The sequence below is a fragment of the Carassius carassius genome, chromosome 9, assembly GCF_963082965.1.
Source record: "Carassius carassius chromosome 9, fCarCar2.1, whole genome shotgun sequence".
Lineage (NCBI taxonomy): Eukaryota > Metazoa > Chordata > Actinopteri > Cypriniformes > Cyprinidae > Carassius > Carassius carassius.
In genome coordinates, this window is record NC_081763.1 from 19,000,110 (window position 1) to 19,020,262 (window position 20,153).

General features: G+C 38.3%; 2 protein-coding genes and 1 long non-coding RNA gene across 3 annotated transcripts; 1 reads left to right on the plus strand and 2 right to left on the minus strand.

Moving 5' to 3' along the window:
* Positions 1-1,132: 1,132 nt before the first annotated feature.
* On the minus strand, positions 1,133-6,421 carry LOC132149182 (uncharacterized). The gene is made up of 3 exons (XR_009435006.1): positions 6,263-6,421; positions 1,569-1,674; positions 1,133-1,399 (listed from the first exon to the last, which is right to left on the minus strand). It is a non-coding gene; the product is annotated as an uncharacterized LOC132149182 (long non-coding RNA).
* Positions 6,422-8,380: 1,959 nt separating this feature from the next.
* LOC132149181 (prolactin) lies at positions 8,381-13,491 on the plus strand. The gene is made up of 6 exons (XM_059558177.1): positions 8,381-9,253; positions 10,910-11,103; positions 11,210-11,331; positions 11,483-11,590; positions 12,633-12,815; positions 12,924-13,491. The coding sequence occupies exons 2-6, from the start codon at positions 11,073-11,075 to the stop codon at positions 13,110-13,112; spliced, it is 633 nt and encodes a 210-aa protein (XP_059414160.1). The 5' UTR covers positions 8,381-9,253; positions 10,910-11,072; the 3' UTR covers positions 13,113-13,491.
* Positions 13,492-15,023: 1,532 nt separating this feature from the next.
* Positions 15,024-19,799, minus strand: LOC132149183 (protein arginine N-methyltransferase 1-like). Its single transcript, XM_059558179.1, has 10 exons — positions 19,684-19,799; positions 18,484-18,579; positions 18,234-18,389; positions 17,988-18,051; positions 17,745-17,887; positions 17,544-17,631; positions 17,337-17,452; positions 17,074-17,224; positions 16,850-16,971; positions 15,024-16,336 (listed from the first exon to the last, which is right to left on the minus strand). The coding sequence occupies exons 1-10, from the start codon at positions 19,744-19,746 to the stop codon at positions 16,253-16,255; spliced, it is 1,083 nt and encodes a 360-aa protein (XP_059414162.1). The 5' UTR covers positions 19,747-19,799; the 3' UTR covers positions 15,024-16,252.
* Between the last annotated feature and the right edge of the window lie 354 nt (positions 19,800-20,153).

Below are 20,153 nucleotides of genomic sequence, written 5' to 3' on the forward strand. Positions count from 1 at the left end.
AGAGGCGTCTTACCTGGTCTAAGGAGAAGAAGAACTGGACTGTTTCCCAGTCCAAGGTCCTCTTTTCAGGTGAGAGCAAGTTTTGTATTTCATTTGAAAACCAAGGTCCTAGAGCTCATAGGCCAAGTTGCTTGAAGTTCAGTGTTAGTTTCCACAGTGTGTGATGATTTGGGGTACAATGTCATCTGCTGGTGTTGGTCTGTTGTGTTTTTTGAAAACCAAAATCACTGCACCCATTTACCAAGAAATTTTGGAGCACTTCATGCTTCCTTCTACTGAGCAGCTTTTTGAAGATGCTGATTTCATTTTCCAGCTGGATTTGGCACCTGCCCACACTGCCAAAAGCACCAAAAGTTGGTTAAATGACCATGTTGTTGGTGTGCTTGACTGGCCAGCAAACTCACCAGACCTGAACCCCACAGAGAATCTATGGGCTACTGTCAAGAGGAAGATGAGAAACAAGATACCAAAAAATGCAGATGAGCTGAAAGCCACTGTCAAAGAAACCTGGGCTTCATACCCCCTCAGCAGTGCCACAAACTGATCACCTCCATGCCACGTCAAATTGAGGCATCCAACTGTTGTCTCTGCTTCTGCAACTGTTAAAATTTTGTGTGACAAGGCTTTTGCATTGATAATTAGCCTGGATATCTTGCTTTATACTGTTTAAATGACCCCAAAGGATTGTTCTGCATGTGCGAGCACAGTCCAAACCCTGTGGATTTTTATTCTTGGTTAAAAGACTTCACACTTCTAGCTTGTTTGCTAAAAGCTCATGAAAGACCTAAGATCTGATTGATTGATTGCCTGATGAGATAAGTGCATTTGGGGATTTGAGAGGATGTATTTGTGTGCCTCTTAATGAATCAAAGTGAAACGTTTAGAGTAGTAACACTGGAAAGCTTAATCTCCCACTTTAGTTCACCTAAACCCATTACAGAAGCCTGCATAATCCTTGCCTGCAATTCACTTTACTACATCCACCTTAATGTTTTGGACTTGTATATAAATAAAACCACAGGGACTCATTAGACATCACTTTTGGCAAGACGGGATCTGCAAAGCAAGTTAATGAAATGAGTTTACTTAAATACTAAAACATTGTAAAAACAAATTTAGTTAGTTACAAATGTTGAACCATTTAAAAAATCTTTATTCCATTTTTAAAGCATCTGAGACACATCATTTACATAAACTTTCAAACTGTCTACAGATCAGATCACTACAATGAGCCACCAAAGGGGAGGGGAGGTTGGAGAAATCCATTTGAGGTTCACAGGGCGGAAGAGAAGGGAAGAGACACAAATATGGTCTCTTCTGCCCCAAACCCCATCATTTAGTCCAGTGCCATGAGCTGCAGGGAATGGTGGGAAGGTGGAGGACTCCGTGCAGTAAACCCCTGAAAACAAACAGAAACACGGAGAATCAAATATCATACATTTCAAATGATAATGAAAAAAGTTGTCTTGACCAGGAAGCTACCACAAGACAAGCTTAAAACAAAGGGAGCATAACAAATGTTATACTTGACCAAGTAAAAGGGAATAAAGTAAGTGAATGTGCATTACTTTTCCTGCATGTTAAGCTCCTCATGATGCCTCAGCATTGCTCTTCAAACAGGCAGCAAAAGCCTCCATTAGCTCTTTACACGCTTCCTCGCCATTCTCCTTTACACTGTAGCACACAGGAAACACACTCATTACTCCAGCACACATATACACTTGCTGATTCACATCACAGACATCCCAAGTCTCCCGGAAGTTCCGGGAGTCTCCCGCATATTGAAAGCGGCTCCCTGAGACCCACAAATTAGTTAAAATCTCCAGGAATCTATACCGAGCGAGCAAAAGCGCGCATGCGAAACAGATACTGTGTTTCAAACCGTGTAGCGCACGCACGGCAGAGAGGGAGAGGGAGCGAGAGACCTTGCGTGTGTGTGCTAATGTGCGTGTGTGCGAAGCGCATGTAAGACAGAGAGCATCCTGATTGGCCTGTTTCTGCAAATCAACCAATCAATTGTCAGTGTGGGCGGGCTTTTATCTCTTCTCCCGAACAAAATTTATCAGTTATGTCTATCTAGAAACAGGAGCACCATGGCAGAGGGAGAGTGCCACAAAAAAAAGAAAAAAGTATAAGACACATTTTACGGCAGACTACACGAAAGTGTACCCCTGTCTTATAGGTGTCAAACATAATGACAGTCTTGCTCAAGCATTGCCCATGGCGGGTTATATGATTGCAAAAGGCATGTTGAAGTGAGTTGACAGGTTTAATTTCATCTGCATATTATTCAGGTTAGTTGCCAAGGCTACATGAAAACAACAAACTCCTTAGACCTGTTTAAAGTTGCAATGGAAAATAAATAAAAGCAGTTTACATAAATTGTATAAACAGATTATATAAATAGTAAAAGTAATCTACATATTTAAACATAATTAACGAATAATTACATAGGCCTATAGCTTATAGAAATAATATTTTATGCTTCTATATCTTTTAGGGACCACAACATGTTAGGGAGGCTAAGCACAGGGAAGGCTGCTCCAATATATCTCCGTTCTCCAGATAGGCAAAGTCTCACTGAGAAGGTGACTACAGCCGAGATGTATTTCCTTCCTTTTGGGGGGGGGGGGGGGGGGGGTTTGGGGTGTTGTCTTCGGGATACCTCCCTGAAATGACTTTTTGCAGGTTGGGATGTCTGACATCAACATATCCCATATACAACACAAAAATGCAGATTTGTCCCTCGGAAGCACACAAGTCTACACATTACATCACTTTGGTTGTGTCTTTAGTTTTTGCTAAGTACTCACAACAGGCCGGATTCTGCTGCAACTGAATGAAACACTATGTATGCATTTGTGCGAGTGAGATTATTTGAGCCTCTCCATACCAAACAATAACTGCCACTGCCACACTGCATTAGAGTGATGGAGTGAAAACGGTTGGAATGGCAGCGCAAGGAAGAGATGCAAAAACAGGGAGGTGGATAATTCAGCTAAAGGAGTGAAAGATAGAGCCCTAGAATCACGTGACAAAGAAAGCAGGCAATGGAAAACAGACATGCCTACAGCTAAAAGAGGGAGATGTCGTGACTTATGAGGAAAAGAGTCCCTCCCCTGCATAGAAAATGATTTAAGTCTCTCCCTCCCCCACAGATCATCTGCTGCATCTCGCATGCTCTTCCTCTCTTTCTCTCTTTTCTCAGTGAGTGCTGATGTAACACGCAGCTGGTCAATTTAAATATAAAGCGTCTTATGCGGACTGGATCTGACGAGCCACGTGACGGAGGTGTAAGGATGTTTGGGGGGATTTCACTAGCAATTAGGGCTAGAGTATGTCCTAATCCTCAACAACCAATGATTAGAGATCACAAAACAGTTTCTAGTCCTCCCATGTTTTGGTCTGGAAGAGTGGTCAATTTAAAAGCTATTTTTACAGATAAATTTATTTTTTAAAGGTGTTAAACTTGTGGAAGACTGCATCAAATGAACCAGAACATGGATGTGTTTAAAGATCTTTCGATTTATTTTTTTATCAAAACTGGCGGCAAAAGCACAGTCAATTTAAAAGCTAGAAAAGAGATAGATTGTTAAAGAGTTAAAGAGATAGTTTGCCAAAACATGAACATTCTGCAATCATTAACTCATCATCTCATCTTGTTTCCTAATTGCATGCCTTTTTTCTTCTGTGGAATATAAAAGAAGACTTTTGAGAAAGAGCTTTCTTTTTTGTCCATAAAATGGAAGTCAAAACCAGTTGGTTACCAACATTCTTCCCTATATTATCTTTTGTATTATGCAGAAGAAATAGTTTGAAATCACCTGAGTGTGATTAAATGACAGAATTTATCCTTTTAAAGATATAAATTGATCTTACAATGTGCTTCAAATGTGCATTAAATGAACCAAATCACGGTTATTTGCCAGTCAAATATTGAAATCTGTCAGTCTTGGAGGTGTGAAATTAAAACGATAACAAAAAGCAACAGATAAATGGGAAGGGGATGATCACATTCCCCAAATTAAGACTGAATAATTCACAAGATGGCCAGTCATCCACATATATAATGCAAAAGGAAAAAGGGCCCGGCTCAGGAGTGCTCTGATCACTGACACAACAAACAGGAAAACATTTTACTTGACCTCAAGAAAAAAATTCAACTGCAATCAATAAATACTGAATCCATATGGAATTGATTTATTTCCACATGGCGCTCCTATAACAAAGCTATCCTATGTTGATAAACCAGATGCTTTTGTTTATTGATAGATTAAGTAACACTGTTTACCCTGAGGGGAGCTTCTGCAAAACTAGTACATTGCATTCCAACAACTACAAGAGCAGGCATGCTAACACAAATGGGAGGAAAATATCTGCTTAAAGTGTAAAAGATTAACTTGTAATTTGCATTGACATTCTTGAAAGGACACCCTATAGGACAAAACGGCTGACTGTTAACTCACAGTCACAAACTTTGAGAAGATCTCAAGGTCATAAGGTCACAGATTCACATTGCCAGAAAGCAGCAAAAAGAGATTTTACACGTTCCACAACAAGCAACTAGATGCATCATCCCAATTCAAGTGATAGATTCAAGGGTTGAACCTGTAACATTAATCCCCTTCTTGGTTTTAAAGCCCATGATTAATTCCTGTTTGTGAAGCAACATGACAAAAAAAGACAAAATGGCCACTGTGACATACTTAGACCATGTGTAAAGTGATCCAGCGAATGGTACATGTCACATTGTATAATGGATGACAGACACACACATCTATACATTACCATGTACGACGGCACTATAAATACCAGTGTGGTGTACATTACTTGAAGGTTGGCCTTCTGTACGGTGAAACATTCAGTTAGTCATGCAATTTGCTGGCCAAAATGATTACAGAAAGCTTAATGACAAACTGTTAACAGTTCTGCCATTCCATCTTTCTCCTGCCAGTCTTGTGTGTCTGTCCCTACAGCCCCCGAGTCTTGCTTTGTCACTTTTGAGCAGTGGCTGCTCATGTTAGAGGAAATTATTCATGTTCACGAATGCACCTTTTTCTCCATTTCACCTGCCCTCCCTCCAATCCTTTTTGGATTAGTGGATTTTGTTTGATTTAAATCCTGTGAAGCAATACTTCGTAACTCTAGACCTACGGACCCACCTACCAGAATGTTTTAGATGTCTCACTTATTAAAACACCTGATTCATTTCATCATCATCTCGGTGTAAGAATAAGGAGATGTCTAACACATCCTGGGAGGTGGGTCTCAAGGACTGGGGTTGAGAAACACTGCTGTAAATGAAGGTGACTGTGATGGCCAGTGCTTCAGATGAACCGGTGACACATTGTTCAACCACACACCCTTCCCATATCTGGTCCTTGCACACCAAAGGACAGGGTATCTGCAACCTTATCTTTTTCTCATGTTGCCCAGGCCTGTCAACACTTCAAACAGCAAAAGCAGCCAAACTACATTTTTTGGGGTGGGTGTGGGGATTAGGGTCAAAATTCAGTTTGAGAAATGGCTAGTGTCAATGGTTGAGAGAGAGAGAGGGAACAATTAAAACCCACATGGAAGGGAAGACAGCATATTGAAAGAATGTTCATCACTGTCCACTGGGCACAATCTCCTTCATTTGCAGGATATAAAACCAGCAAAATCTATTAGTGGGAGGGCAGGGAAAATGGAGAAAATGTTAATCCGCCAACATCAGTGATTCGCTATCATTTAAGTGGTCAAAACTCAAACATAGCCAAGCGAGGCCAGGGAGGCAGCAGGGACAGAAATTGTGAAGACTAAGAGAGGAAATCAGGGATGGCAGAATAAGCGAGGGGGAAAGCATGACATAGACACATTCCCAACAGCCAATCAGCCATGAGGAAGATCTGAAATTGAAGAAAAACCCCAGAATTCTCTTAATGAGCGGCCCCAATGCTGCTGCCAACTCAGACCAATCAAACCATTTACAAAACTTAATCAAGTTACATCTTATTAAAAATGCCATATCCCTCTGCGTAAACCTTCCTTCCCTCCATTTTGGATCACCATCATGATGCACAATTTACACTGCGTATCATAATTCTACTGAATATCACCAATCCCAGCATGATTCTAACTAATTATGAGCTACAGTATATCTATGTAGGAGTAAATCTACATGTTGGAGCATAATAATTTAACTAATTTTAATTCGGTCCATACAGAGATGCAACAGATCAGTATGGACCATACATGACTGCTAATCCAGACTGCTACTTACCATTTCTCTAAATCTGCCTTGATGGCCCCACAGGGTGCTGGGACAGGGGTCTCAGCAGAAGCTGCATTCTCTGAGTCTGACATGGTTCTGTGGCGTAGGTGTGTATGCGTGCCTGCTCCGTACGCTCCTGTGGTTACATGTGCAGGAGAAAAAGAGAATGGAGAGTTAGAGTCAGCAAGAGGGAGGGGGAGTGAACATAGTATACAGGGGACGAAGGAGGTGGGAACGTGAGAGGGCACATGTGTAGCCTACACGAGCAAGAGATCAAACCGGTTCAACCTTATTCAGCAAAAAAAAAAAAAACATTTTAAAAGTATGGTGCTTCAAATGCAAAAAGCAAAGAATTGTGCTTCTTTCTGCACCTAAACCAACAGTGTGTAAAGAAGTGTACTGAGACAATGGAAAGTACGCAGAGAAACTTAACTTGCATTCAGGCACAGAAAAGCTGCACTACTTTTTGTATTATATCATGGATTGTGCATTGACGCCCCCTAATGGCAACATGTTTTCAAGACGTGCACCACTTCACAATTCCTTTCTTTGTTAATATTTATTTTCATATAAGAGCAGTATCATCTAAATTAGATCCAATTTCCTTTTTTTTAATTGTTTTTTTAATTTGTTTTGATTTAATTAACTAAAGCCAGTATGTACACAAGACTAAATATAAACTATAAATAAAATCGAAATATATAACTAAACATAAAATGGTTAAATTAAAGGAGCATTGTGTAGGTTCTGAAATTTCTAACCGTTACTGACACCAGTGGTCATTAGAGGAACTGCAGCCAGTCTCATGCTCGTTCTCAGTGCGCACGCTCTTTTTTTTTTTTCTTTTAACTTACAAGGAGTGTCCGTGGGTGTCTGAATTGTGCTGGAGGCTGGTCGCTTCTTTCCATCCGCAGAGTCCATTTGAAAACACTATTGCCGCTGCTTACTATAATGGCTGGCGTGCCGTACGGTTGTAAGCCCAAGTAGACGAGAAAGCGCATGACGTCACATTTTGTGAATTTTCGCACCAATTCGGGCCCGACTCCTCCACACACAATTAGCCTTTCGCCGAGCCCCGCCCCCCTTAGTTACTGTTGCTACTTCCAACAAACAAATGGTCAAACACGACCAGCGCGACAGATTGCCATGACGGGAAGAGGTATACCCGTGCGTGTCAGTGACCTTTTTTGGAGTAATACCTCCGCGATGTCCTCCAGATCGAGGCCAAAGGGGTTACAGTATGCCGTGGAGGGAAAAAAAGCGAAATCTGAAAAACACCATGACCTGTACCTCAAATGCAACCAGCACAGCCTTGTGTACCAGTCATGCTCTTGCACTGCCGGGAAAGTTCTCTTTCATATGTTATGGTTTATAATTGTCTATTGCGAGTAGCTATTTTTATTATTATCTTGGTGAGTAAAGGTTTTAAAAATGATAACTAAATACTAATTGAGTCTTAAATGCATAATGTAGACATATAGGCTAGCTTATATAGGCTAATGTTGGCATTATTCTTTTATTAAATTTCAGCTGCTATGGCGAAGCAAAAAAGGCAGAGTCTTTATCTTAATTAATTTCGTTATTGCCAAATACCCATCTTAATTTAAAAATTATCTTAATTAAAATTTTTAAGAAAGACTCGTTTTTATTTGTGCGTTGGCCTATTTATAGGCTAAATGAGTCTATACCTAGGGCTATTTAGAGTTCTGAGATGTTACGATGTCACAGAGGACTTATTTTATTTCTTTGTTCAAACTTCCAAGTGGCCTATTACGTTAGTCATGTATAAATTATGTTAAAACATGTATAAATGACTCATTCTTGACAAAAGGCAAAAGAGCTGTGTGCGTGCGTACATTTGAATAATGTCGGGCTGTAAACGGGTTCGGGCTTTTAAAAAGCTGTCAATCAAAATGTACTTGTCTGGCTCGGGCCGAAATCTGTCGGGCCTAACTTTTAAGGCCCGATTACAGCAAAGATTACAAAGATTTTTTTAAGTAAAAACCTCCACATAGCTCCTTTAAAACATATAAATTAACACATTTTAAAACCTTCCTGTTTTGTTTTGTTTTTAACTTAGAAACAAAATTTAAAAACAAAGGCCTACTTCCCCCATATTTACATTTATATATACAATTTAGAAGTAGCAGATTAATTAAGGAATTAAAAATGAATTGGTCTACCAGCCTGACCAGCTGTATGGTGTTCAGACCACTCTGACTAGCTAAGCTAAATCAGAGGTTCTCAAACCTCTCCATGAAGTACCCCCAGCACTGCACGTTTTGTGTGTCTCCAAATATCTGACACACCCACTTCAGGTCATGCACTCTCAATTAATGAGCTGATGAGTTGAATCGGGTCTGATCATTTGAGGGAGACATACAACATGTGCAGGGCAAGATGTAACGACATTCATTCATTCGACCGCAGATAAGATTCATTCATTGCTCACCGCGCCCTCATCTGTTCAAACAGTTTTACCCCTTCACAAAGTCAAGAAGCGCCAGTCGTAGACTATAAATCAGAAACATAACTTTAAACAACAATCTATCCAATCCTTGCAAAGGTGGTTAATAACTAATTTCCTAAAGTCTAAATTGCATGGCAACGCAGAACGCGTTGTTGAATCATATGTAGGCATATAACAATTCACAAAATATGTGAAGTATGTGCAAGTTTCACAAAAAAATTATTAGAATATTTTGTAACCTCATTATTGGAGTTTTATTGAAGTGCGTGTTTTGTATTTTTATTATTATTATTATTATTATTAATGAAATAAACAAAAATATTATGAAGGCTAAAATGCCATTAAAGTCAAATTCGTGAAATGTATTATCTTTGTATTATTCTACTTTTAAAACGTAGCCATTTGATTGTGTCCTTGAGCAAGTGGATACATTTAACTGCACCAAAATCATAGTTATCGGTTACTTTCTAAAGATCTGAAACTTTTGTGGATCTCTCCATCTGACCACCTCCTCGACGGACAGTTAAAAAGTTAAGCTTGACTAAGCACACTTGTATGTCTAAATCAAGATACGCGATAAAACCTGTAGGAAAAGACTGAAAGCTGCACGCGCATCTGAAAAAATCACGGGGCTATTTAACGACGACCTTCCGACTTGAATAACGTCATGTTCTCTAAACTATCAACTAACATCCATATGCATTTACACTGCTGTCAACGAGATAAAGTGCGCTTAATTAAATTTGCATAAAATGTCAACCAATACTTTTCCTGGGTCAGCAGTCCGGAAGGATCTGGCAAGATTGACCTGAAAAACAAAATGAATATTTTTGAACTGAACGCGTACTGGATCCACGCCTCATTCTCGTGTAGTCTCGAGGGAGGAGAAACGACCCTAATGCAGAAGAGATATGGAAATAGAAATACAATACTACTCTTGATTAGTCGCCTTTAAATACATGTGTTATAGCAGCGGGGATCTCTTATTGTTTTAGCAGTTGGTCAAATTGAATTTTACAATGTAAGTTATAGGTTGCCTGAAATAGCCTTTGAAATTTAAAAGTGCCCAAAATTTATGAGCAGTTTTGGAAAGACTAAAGCTAATTTGAGGTAACAGAATTAATGAATGAACCCTTACAAAAATTTTACTATGAAAAAAAAAAAAAAAAAAACGAAAAAAACCTGGTTAGCCTACTAGTTAAACCACCACAAATTAACCATGGTTTTGCACTAACCATAGTTTAACCATGGTATTTGTAATTAAAACTGTGGTTACAGAAATGGTAATCGATAAGCTATGCAAAAAACATGGTTACACTTTTAAGTTACAGTAAATCCATGGTTAATTTTCATAAGAATGGATGAATGAATGATAACATTACACAAAAATATTACAAAAGTTCTGTTATTTCAATGCTCTGTAAAATCACACACTGTAACTGTTAAGTCAGAAAAATGAAGGGAACAAGAAAGTTTCGTAAGAATTTGTCTCAGCTTGCACATTCAGACATAAATAAACAAGGAAAGAAAAGAAAAGGCTTCAAAAGCTCCCAGTTCACAGCAGGGCTTGACAATTCAGTGTCTCCTTGTTGCTGGGGGAAGGGTCTCTCATGTGTAGATGTCATGTGGCTGAGAGAATGGGTGCACAACCTCCATTGTGAAGAAAAGAGCTAGGAAAATCAACCTCTACATAACTTCTCAAAACTGTACATCTGTATATAGCACAAATGTGCACATTCATTATTCTGTCTTACTGGTTTTTTTATCGCTATATTTTTATTACCATATAGTTATTGTTATTAATTATTATTATTATTAGTGTTATATTTCACTTTATTTTAAATTGTCTGAACCCTTTTTCAGCATCGTAAGCTCCTGCCTCCAAAACAAAAACCCACTTGGTAATAAAACTTTTTCTGATTCTGATAGTGGTGCAGTCTTTTAGAATCAACTTGTTTTTTCCATTCAGACAGCCCGAAGATCCTAAAATAATAGCATCACACAAAAAAAACTATTTTTATGAAAATAAAATAGTAGGCGCACAAATCATCAAACATCACAAATATCATCTGTATATTCAAAAGTAATTCAAACTTTACCTGGTACATCATCTGATCAGCTGATGTTTCCGCTCTTGTATCTTGTACCTACTTAAATAACTTCAAAACATCAATGTTTTTCATTAGTTTCAGGATTCAATTAATACACCTGGAGTGGAAGATTCATTGCATATGAAAATGAGAGGACCGAGAAGTGCAGGCCTATATAATGGGAAGAAAATGACAGAGAGCTCATGAGAGGAAATCAGACTGCAAAGATTGAAGTGAGAGAATAAAGAAAACTGTTAAAATGACTCAAGGATCTAGACTATACTTTGCAGGTAACCAAACACTTTACCACTCCTCCTTTCCATTTTCTGTTCATAAACACTGGACTTTAGATGACCATACTGTTATTTTGAGCACCTTTTTCTTGTTGCTTTCCAGTGATTGTTCTGATGTGTGCGTTTGTCTCCATCAATGGTGTCGGTCTGAATGATTTACTGGAGCGAGCCTCTCAACTTTCAAACAAACTTCACTCTCTCAGCACTTCTCTCACCAATGACCTGGTCAGTACCACACATCCTTCTAAATGTGTTTATGTGGTGTTATATGCACAATCAAGGGGTTATTTGCAATATGTGACCAGTTTTATCCAAACAGATATTTATTTCATTCATTTGATTGGTTGTTAGATATTAACCTTGCTTTCATCCACAGGATTCTCACTTTCCTCCTGTTGGCAGGGTAATGATGCCTCGTCCATCGATGTGCCACACTTCCTCTCTTCAGATTCCCAATGACAAAGACCAAGCCTTGAAAATACCGGTAAGTCATTTTAACTCATCCATCTTCATCTCTATCAAATGCAAGAATTCTTTCTCCTACACTCTCAGAAAAAAGGGACAGAAAGCTGTCACTGGGGCAGTTTATTTGCAAAAGGTACACTTTTGTATCTTTCAGGCGCTAATATCGACACTTTAGGCACTAGTATGTACCAATATGAAAATGTACTGCCCCTGTGACAGTTTTCGTTCCTTTATTTCTGAGAGTGTATTCCAGCTTTTTTTTTTATATTATTTGATTTGAAAATTTTTATAATTTCAAATATTAAATATTATACAGCATAATTTAAATACAAATATTACTAAATTGTTGTTATAACTATTATATTTTATATAAAAACAAAATTTACAAAAATACAAAAACATGTGATACTATATGATGCAAATGGGTCTTTACATTCTATAAATACTTTATAAAGCTTGCAAGTTCTAATTTCTTTTCATTCAGTCTCAGTCCAACCTATTTTCAGCATACTTCACACAAATTTTTTTTTATTATTAAATTAAACCCATTAGACTTTAGTTGATCTTCAAAACAAAAAAGAAGATATTTTTAATGATCCATGAGAGTTTTCTGCCCCTCCATTTAAAGTCCACCAAAACCTGGATGCTTCGAAAATTTCATAAAAACATTGAAAAATAAATCCATATAAATCGAGCTGTTTAAAAGAAGTCCTCTAAAGAAACGTTATCGCGTTAAATGATGAAATGATTTAATTTAGGTTTTTATTCACATATGAACAATACTCAAAACACATATAGAGCACATTAAACATAATACATAGGAGCTCAACTGTACTTGCCTCAGTGACAAACCTCACTGGTTCTTGCAGAATCACAAATGTGCTTCTGTGTGACCACACTGGTTCGAAAGTCTTATGAACTTGGAACAACATGAATTTAAATTTTTTATGGGGGTGAACTTATAATGTGATGTGGCAAACATCTCCCACTTGTGGTCACTTTTGTAGTTGCAGGAGAAACTGACCAGCAGTGAATGAAGTTTTATCTGATTGTTTGTGCAGGAGGATGAGTTGCTGTCTTTGGCTCGGTCTCTGTTGCTGGCGTGGTCCGATCCCCTCGCCCTTCTCTCCTCAGAGGCGTCCAGCTTGGCTCATCCAGAACGCAACACCATTAACAGCAAGACCAAAGAGCTGCAGGACAACATCAACAGCCTGGGAGCGGGTCTGGAGCACGTCTTTCAAAAGGTACATCACAGTACATATATTGTGAATGTTGATTCAAAATATTGAAAGAAATCTTTTAAAGCAGGGTTGATTTATGCATTGTCCCTGTCCATGTTTTCTTTTCTACAGATGGATTTATCTTCAGACAACTTGTCCTCTCTCCCTTTTTACACCAGCAGCCTTGGCCAGGATAAAACTTCTCGACTTGTCAATTTCCATTTCCTGCTGTCCTGTTTCCGCAGGGACTCCCACAAAATTGACAGTTTTCTCAAAGTTCTCCGCTGTCGGGCGGCCAAGAAGAGACCTGAGATGTGTTAAAGTGGAAATGCTGTGCTCTGCTTCTTTCAGTGTGGATGTTAAGTTAAAATGGCAGAGCTGTGAGTGATTTGAAAATCAAATGGTAAAATATGCTCGTTATTGTTTGTTTCAAAGATGCAGATATTTGATTCGCTTGAATAAATACCTGGAAGAACATCATAGATTACTCTAATACCAAAGATAAAAGACACCAAAATAAATAAATTAATGAAAAAAAAAAATTTAAAATGAAAAACAGCAAGGTTATGCAAAATGTCTGTATGCAGTGATACTGTATACTGAATAAATGTGTCATATACTGAAATGTTTGACTACAGTTTGATAAGACATTTGTATATTTAGTAACTAAAGCGTATTTATTGAGGAAACTATTTTGGATGGTTAAAAAGGAGCCATACCCTCGTATTACCTTGGATACCTACTGCTGTATTATAGTCTTTCAGGCCCTTCTAAAAAAGAAAAGTGAAAAAAAAATAAACACAGAGCTCCTCAGACCCTTATCTCTGTAGGCATTATTGTCTCGCGAGATCTGATGCGATATTTTGGCTGTCGTGGACGGTCATTATAATAATGCAAATGAGGGGCACGTTGATTGGTTGCAGGAAGGAGGGGGGTTGACACCTCAGGTAACGCTTTAGCATATCATTACAAACTGACATCATCATGGCGCAAGTTGTGAATGAACGCGACCGGCTTCCCGGCCAGTGTATAAGTATGAGGCGCCGTTTAGGGCTTCACAAATATAAGACGTGAGCACACACACACACACACACACACACACACACACAAACTAGACGGGGCCTCATGTAAGCGTTAGGCAATAAATAAACAATAACCGAATTCATGATGATCTCAGTCATTTGTTTTTTGCAAAGTACGTTAGCAGCCATTCCCCATACCTCGAAGCTAATACTCCCGCCAGAGTTGTGCCTGGACGCGTTCATTGAACGATAATTCATGAACTCGTTCATGTTTTGGACTGAACTGAACGTACCGCATTACTGGTGCAGTGTTATCTCACACATGACAGTCATCATTCATAATGTAAGTCATTCAGATAGAATTGAAGTGCTCAAAGCTACAAAACCTGGAGCACCCAATCCTAAAGCTAGCTGTAGTGTGTTCAAAAGCAACATTTTATTTGCACTGGTCTGCTGGATATATTTATATTTAATATATTAAAATTTTTCACAACTGTCAGTATAAGAAAAAAGAAGCAATTAAGAAAGTAAGCGCAGATAACTGAACAATCACATATGCGCAACTCTGGTGCCGACCGTTGTGCTTTAACACAACCAGAGTGCATACAATAATCAGGAGCAGCGCTCAGTTATGGGTAGAACTGTGGAAGAAATCGAATGCAGTACGTGGGGATGTGCATATGAGAGTATTCATGCCATTCCTGGATATAATATAGTTATATTGTGTGTATTAATGCCATAAAAACCACACACACAGAAACGCATATATTATAAAGCCAACTGCAGGATTGTTTGCCCATGCCTACTCAACTGTTCATTAAATAACCTAAATTCAGAAATTGGTCTGGTTCGTGTGTCCTGTCCGGCACCCGAGAATGATCACCACACAAAATAAGACACGGCAATAGAACTCAATATACTGTCTTTCCAAGTCTCAATAACAAGTGCATATTGGAAAATCAAAGCATAAACGAGTATGCATTACATAAAAGTGTTTTGGGAGTGAATACCATTTCCTAAAAGCCTCAATTTAATTACGCAATTCAAAGCATCTTTATTTAAGCATACAGAAGACTTCTACTTAAGTTTTGAATAACTTTGATTGTCGGCTAAAAGACCCAATATAAAATGGTCCCATAAACCTATAAATGATAAATAATAATAAATTAACAATTTAATATTTTAATAAAAAAAAAAAAAAAACAACAACAACGTTTAATTTGTTTTTATTTCAAAAAAAGAAGGGGAAAAAAATTCCTAGTGGACAAATGCCAGCCTGGTAATAATCCAAACCAGTGCTAGACAAGGCATGTGAACTTGCACCCCTCGACAATAACACTGTAGTACACAGCAACACTATGAGAAGATCACAATATGGAACAAATGTGAAGTTACTCAAACACAGGATAAGCATTGCCTTCAATAAAAGCACTCAAATGGAAAATTTAGTCTGATGGTTTTCCTCCATGGAATTAAATCGTAGTTCTGGGTCTGAGAAACTTAGTTGTAAGTGCTTACAGTGCAAAAGAGCAGCAGATAAGCTTAAACTAAACTTTCTTCCTATTTGACATTAAAAAGATCATATAGGATTAAACGGATCTAAAAAATAGTGCTCATTAACACCACTTATGAGATGCACAAGAGATCACTATAACACGATAATATCCTCCGACTGAGTCATTGCAACAAGTAAAAAAACAAAACTAACAGATGAGGACATTGGAGCACTACATGAATTAAAAGAAGCTCCACAGAAGACAAATATCGTATAATGGAGGCACCTTCTAGTGATGGTCCAAAACAACTGCCTCCAAGTACAGAGCTAATAATAAATGATATGGGCTCATTCAGAAGAATACTGGGCAGAGCTCCTGTCCACAGTGAAACATGACCGATTTTATCTACATGGAAGATCCTGTCTTCGCCAGATGGGATATCAAAACATATGGCTGATTTGCATTTTTTTTTATTTTTTATACAGTGACCAACACAGACATGTTGGCATGGCAGGGGGAACAAATATATATATATATATATATATATGGAGGACATGTTGTCCGACACAGACAACAGGCAAAAGAGAGCAGTTGCACCCGGTAGCACGTGTACATGCATAAACCCAAGGGATTTTATTCAAGATGCTACACCTAAAATTTGGAAAAAGTAGGGCCAAAAAGGAATTTTGCGCACAAGATGGAATAAAGCACAATACAAATATACCATGTTTAGTCCCCTTGGATGCATTTTAAAGAGAGAAAATTAAAAAGGCAAAAACTTTCAAAAATCCTTTATGTCAGACAATATTCTGTAAAACAGAATCTCTAAAAATGTCTGTCATGCACAGTCATGGAATAATGTACATTGTTTTACACACACACACACACACATAAGTGTGCACTGCTCTCAGAGTTGCCTCACATACACTGATGCTCAAGAAATCTAGCGCATCCTGTACTCTGAAGTCTTGGACACCTCACAAAGCTGACCCTTGAAGTCGATGTCAACAGTAAAGTCCAGGTCTCTCTGGAAAATAGGGGGGAAAAATGAAAATGTAATTATGAAATATCCACTTAATGGTCCGGAATGTGAACCACATGTAGATCTGTACATCTAAAATTCTCTTGACAACTTATAACATTCAAGACGTTTCATTTTAAGATTAACACTGAAGTAGTGAAAATCTTCATATTTTTGCTAGTAATATTCAGCCAAAAAAAAAAAAAAAAAAATTATATATATAAAATATATAATTACTTCTACATGCTTGTTTTAAGTTATCCTGCAAGCATGCTCTGTCTAAAGAATTAACTTTTTTATAGTCCTTTTAATAATTATTATTTATAGACAACATTATTATTATTTTTTTTTAAAGAACAAACATCTTAGAACCAAAACTTTAACAGTAGTGTATGCATATTTATAGAAACTTATTTTATTGGAATACAATAGCAAGTTATAAAATAGACTTTCCTTCACTTTCATGTAAGATTGTACTACAAGTGTGATTTTAGAATAATAAGTGCAGATGGGGCGTACATTATTCTTGACGTTGGGTTTCATGCAGATGTTGCCAAAGATCTCCTCTCCGGTCTTAACCGTCAGATAGTCATCCAAGTAGAACACAGTCTGCTTCCAATGAGTATAAGGAGATTCTGGGCCTAAAAGACAAATCCACTGTTTGTCAGGGGTTCATTTATAAATTAAGAAACTCATAGTGAAAAATGTGTGGTAGAGAGAGGGGAAAAACAAACAGCACTCACTAGTAGAGAAGCCTGTCCTCTTGTGGCAGCGAGTGAACTCTATGTTGAAATAGGTTACTAGCGCATGAATGTAGTCATTCCTTTTCACCTGCAGGCAGAAAGGTGACGTGAAGGACAAGTCCTCAATCTTCACAGTGTAGATGTCCACCTCCTAATGAACCAAGAGAATCAGTAGGGTTGAAAAAATAAGCGAGCAGGGGTTATATAAAAACCAATCATCACATCATATAATTTAGAAGCAGATTTTTGTGAAGTAAACTAACCTTAATGAGGCAGGCAGAACTAACGAGCTGCTTGGGGTCAACAACATCCACTAATGGCTCCTTGATGGCCACTTCCTTAATACAGGACATATCAAAGCCATAAACGTTCTCCCACCCTGAAAATGCAAACAAATAAACAAACGAAATGGTATCTTATTTCAGAAACAGCTGAAAGGGCCTCAAATGCATTCAGAGATGGAAACGTACAGTGAATTTTGTAGTCTTTGTACTGTCGGTCCTCGATAGCGGTGACATAGAGCGTGGCTCTGTCAGGGAAAATCAGGCCATCAGGTGTCTAAAGAAACAAAACATATAGGCCACATGAACATGAATCAAATTATGGCCAGCATGCACAATTTTTATAGTGAACAGCTTCAACACTTTAAAAGGACATTAGCATACACCTACCAGCCATTTGTCTCTTGCATAAATGACAGTGTTCAGCATGGACTCGTAGAAGAGACAGTAGCCCATCCACTCAGAGATTATTATGTCTACTTTTTCCACAGGAAGCTCAACCTCTTCCACTTTGCCCTTAATGATGGTAACGACTGGACAGGGAAAGTGAGGTTAAGGACAGTTAAGTTTAGCTCAAAAGATGTGCATATGAGGTCTGTGAACAATAAGTCAAGAGCTTTGAGAAGTTCTTACTATGATCCAACTTGTTTGCCTTCACAATCTTCACAGCATAGTCTGATATACTGCTGCACTCAATCTGGGGAATAAATGACAAAAGAATGTAAAATCTGAGAAAAGCACAGCATGATCACCTACCCATCACTTTGACAGGACGGGCAACAACCTCATTTAACTAAACCAGTCAGTATCCATAACAAAAACTCGGCTGTTGAAAACAATGAGGTGACATTTACATTAACAGGCAGGATTTACACTCACCCCAATAACTTTCTTGGCCCCAGCTTTGGCTGCAAACATACAAAGGATGCCGGTTCCACTTCCCACATCCAGCACCACCTTATCCTTGAAGAGATGCTTGTTGTGGAACATGGAGTTTCTGTACGTCAGAGTACGAACTTCATCCTTTAGCATCTCCTGTGGACACAGAATGGGTTTACATTGACCACAGATATGAAGAGGTGTAATTGTACCACTATTCGTGAAGCATGATGGACCAATAAGACTGTACCTCATGAATACCAAAGTGTGCATAGGAATCAAAGTAGTAGTCTTTGGAGGTCATGTCTTCTGCTGCAGGTTTTGCTGAGCTCTCTCCCTGGGAAACCTATAAAAAATTTTTTTATAAAAATTACACACCGTGTCTTTTGTATGCTAAATACTATTTTGAGAAGCTATATCCGTTTTGTTGCTAATTGTGAGGAATTCTGTACAATGCTTAAACATTTTGTGGTGGCTTAACCGATTTGTATGTATGCTAATTTTAACAAAGGACAAAACCTGTGTCGGTCACTCATGACTCGAATAAAAGATTCGTTACTCGCTAGCCACAAAAGAATCACTTGTCGAACAAGCTTTTGTGATGAATGGATTCAAAAGTCTCAAACCACTGGGACCAATCAAAATCTTCTACTATTTTTACTATTATTACTTACTGAGCAAATTCTAGACCAGCATTGCCTCTATAAAACCAGTTCAATGTAGTTCAAACTGTGATTAACGTATTTTTTACCCACACAACAGTAAATTCATTAGAGAAGAAAAGATGCGACAATACTAGTCTTTTAAATGGGATTAATTGAGACAGAAGACCTCCGAAACTTTTGAACTAAATACACGTGGGCAAAAAAGTGGTTGCAAAAAAAAATTTAACCGGCCACACCGCCAATTACAGCAATCTGGTTTCTAATAACTGATTAATAACTGAGGACAAAGCTGTAATAAGTAATAATCGAGTATTTCACAGCCCTCATGTTGCGGTGTCCCGTCCCATGCGGTCTTCTAGCCAACAATAAGTCATTCAAGGAGCCTCCGGCGTGCTCTAAACGACCCTCGTGGAAGCTGAGCGAGGAGTTAACGTTTGATAAGAGGACTCAGACATTACTAAATCCAGTTCCACAGTGCATCAAATGGTTACGCGTAGCATTACAGAGCTCTGTATTAACTCGTTTTAGCCAATTAGCAATAGCAGACACGTGATGCTAAATGAATGAATTGTTCGCGGCAGGCTAAAATGGATGCTCAAGATGCGTGTGCGCACATTTCTACCCACCTGATAACTACATACGCAGCAACCAAACCCGTTAAACTACTACAGACTCGTAGCTTAGACGTAGCAAATAAAGTTGCCGTATTAATTCTAACTATCGCAAATAGATGTTTGCCATCGGATGTGTTATAGGCGAAATGGCCTTGAGTAGCTCCAGCTTACCTCCATTCCGTCTGCTGTCTCCGCCATTTCGGTAAACTGGACTCCACCACGACTGCAGCTCATGTAAAACACACTTGTTTTGCTCCCGCCCCTGTGCCTTCACTAAATTATTTTATTGGACGACAATGTCGGTATTCACTGTAAGCACCGCCCACTTTCTTGCAGCTCTCCGTCATAGGCTCAACTTCTTGCCATTTTTTAATTGGATCAAACTGTAGCGCGATAACTAATTTATTCTCTTATACAAATGTTAAATTACAAGTTATTTGAGAATTTTGATTAAAAAAATTTTCAGGTAGGCTAGTTATGAGGGTTGGACTGATGTATGTGACCATACGTTTACAAAAACGTTTTAGAAAACTATATAACAACGTATAGGCATATCTATCTATCTATCTATCTATCTATCTATCTATCTATCTATCTATCTATCTATCTATCTATCTATCTATCTATCTATCTATCTATAT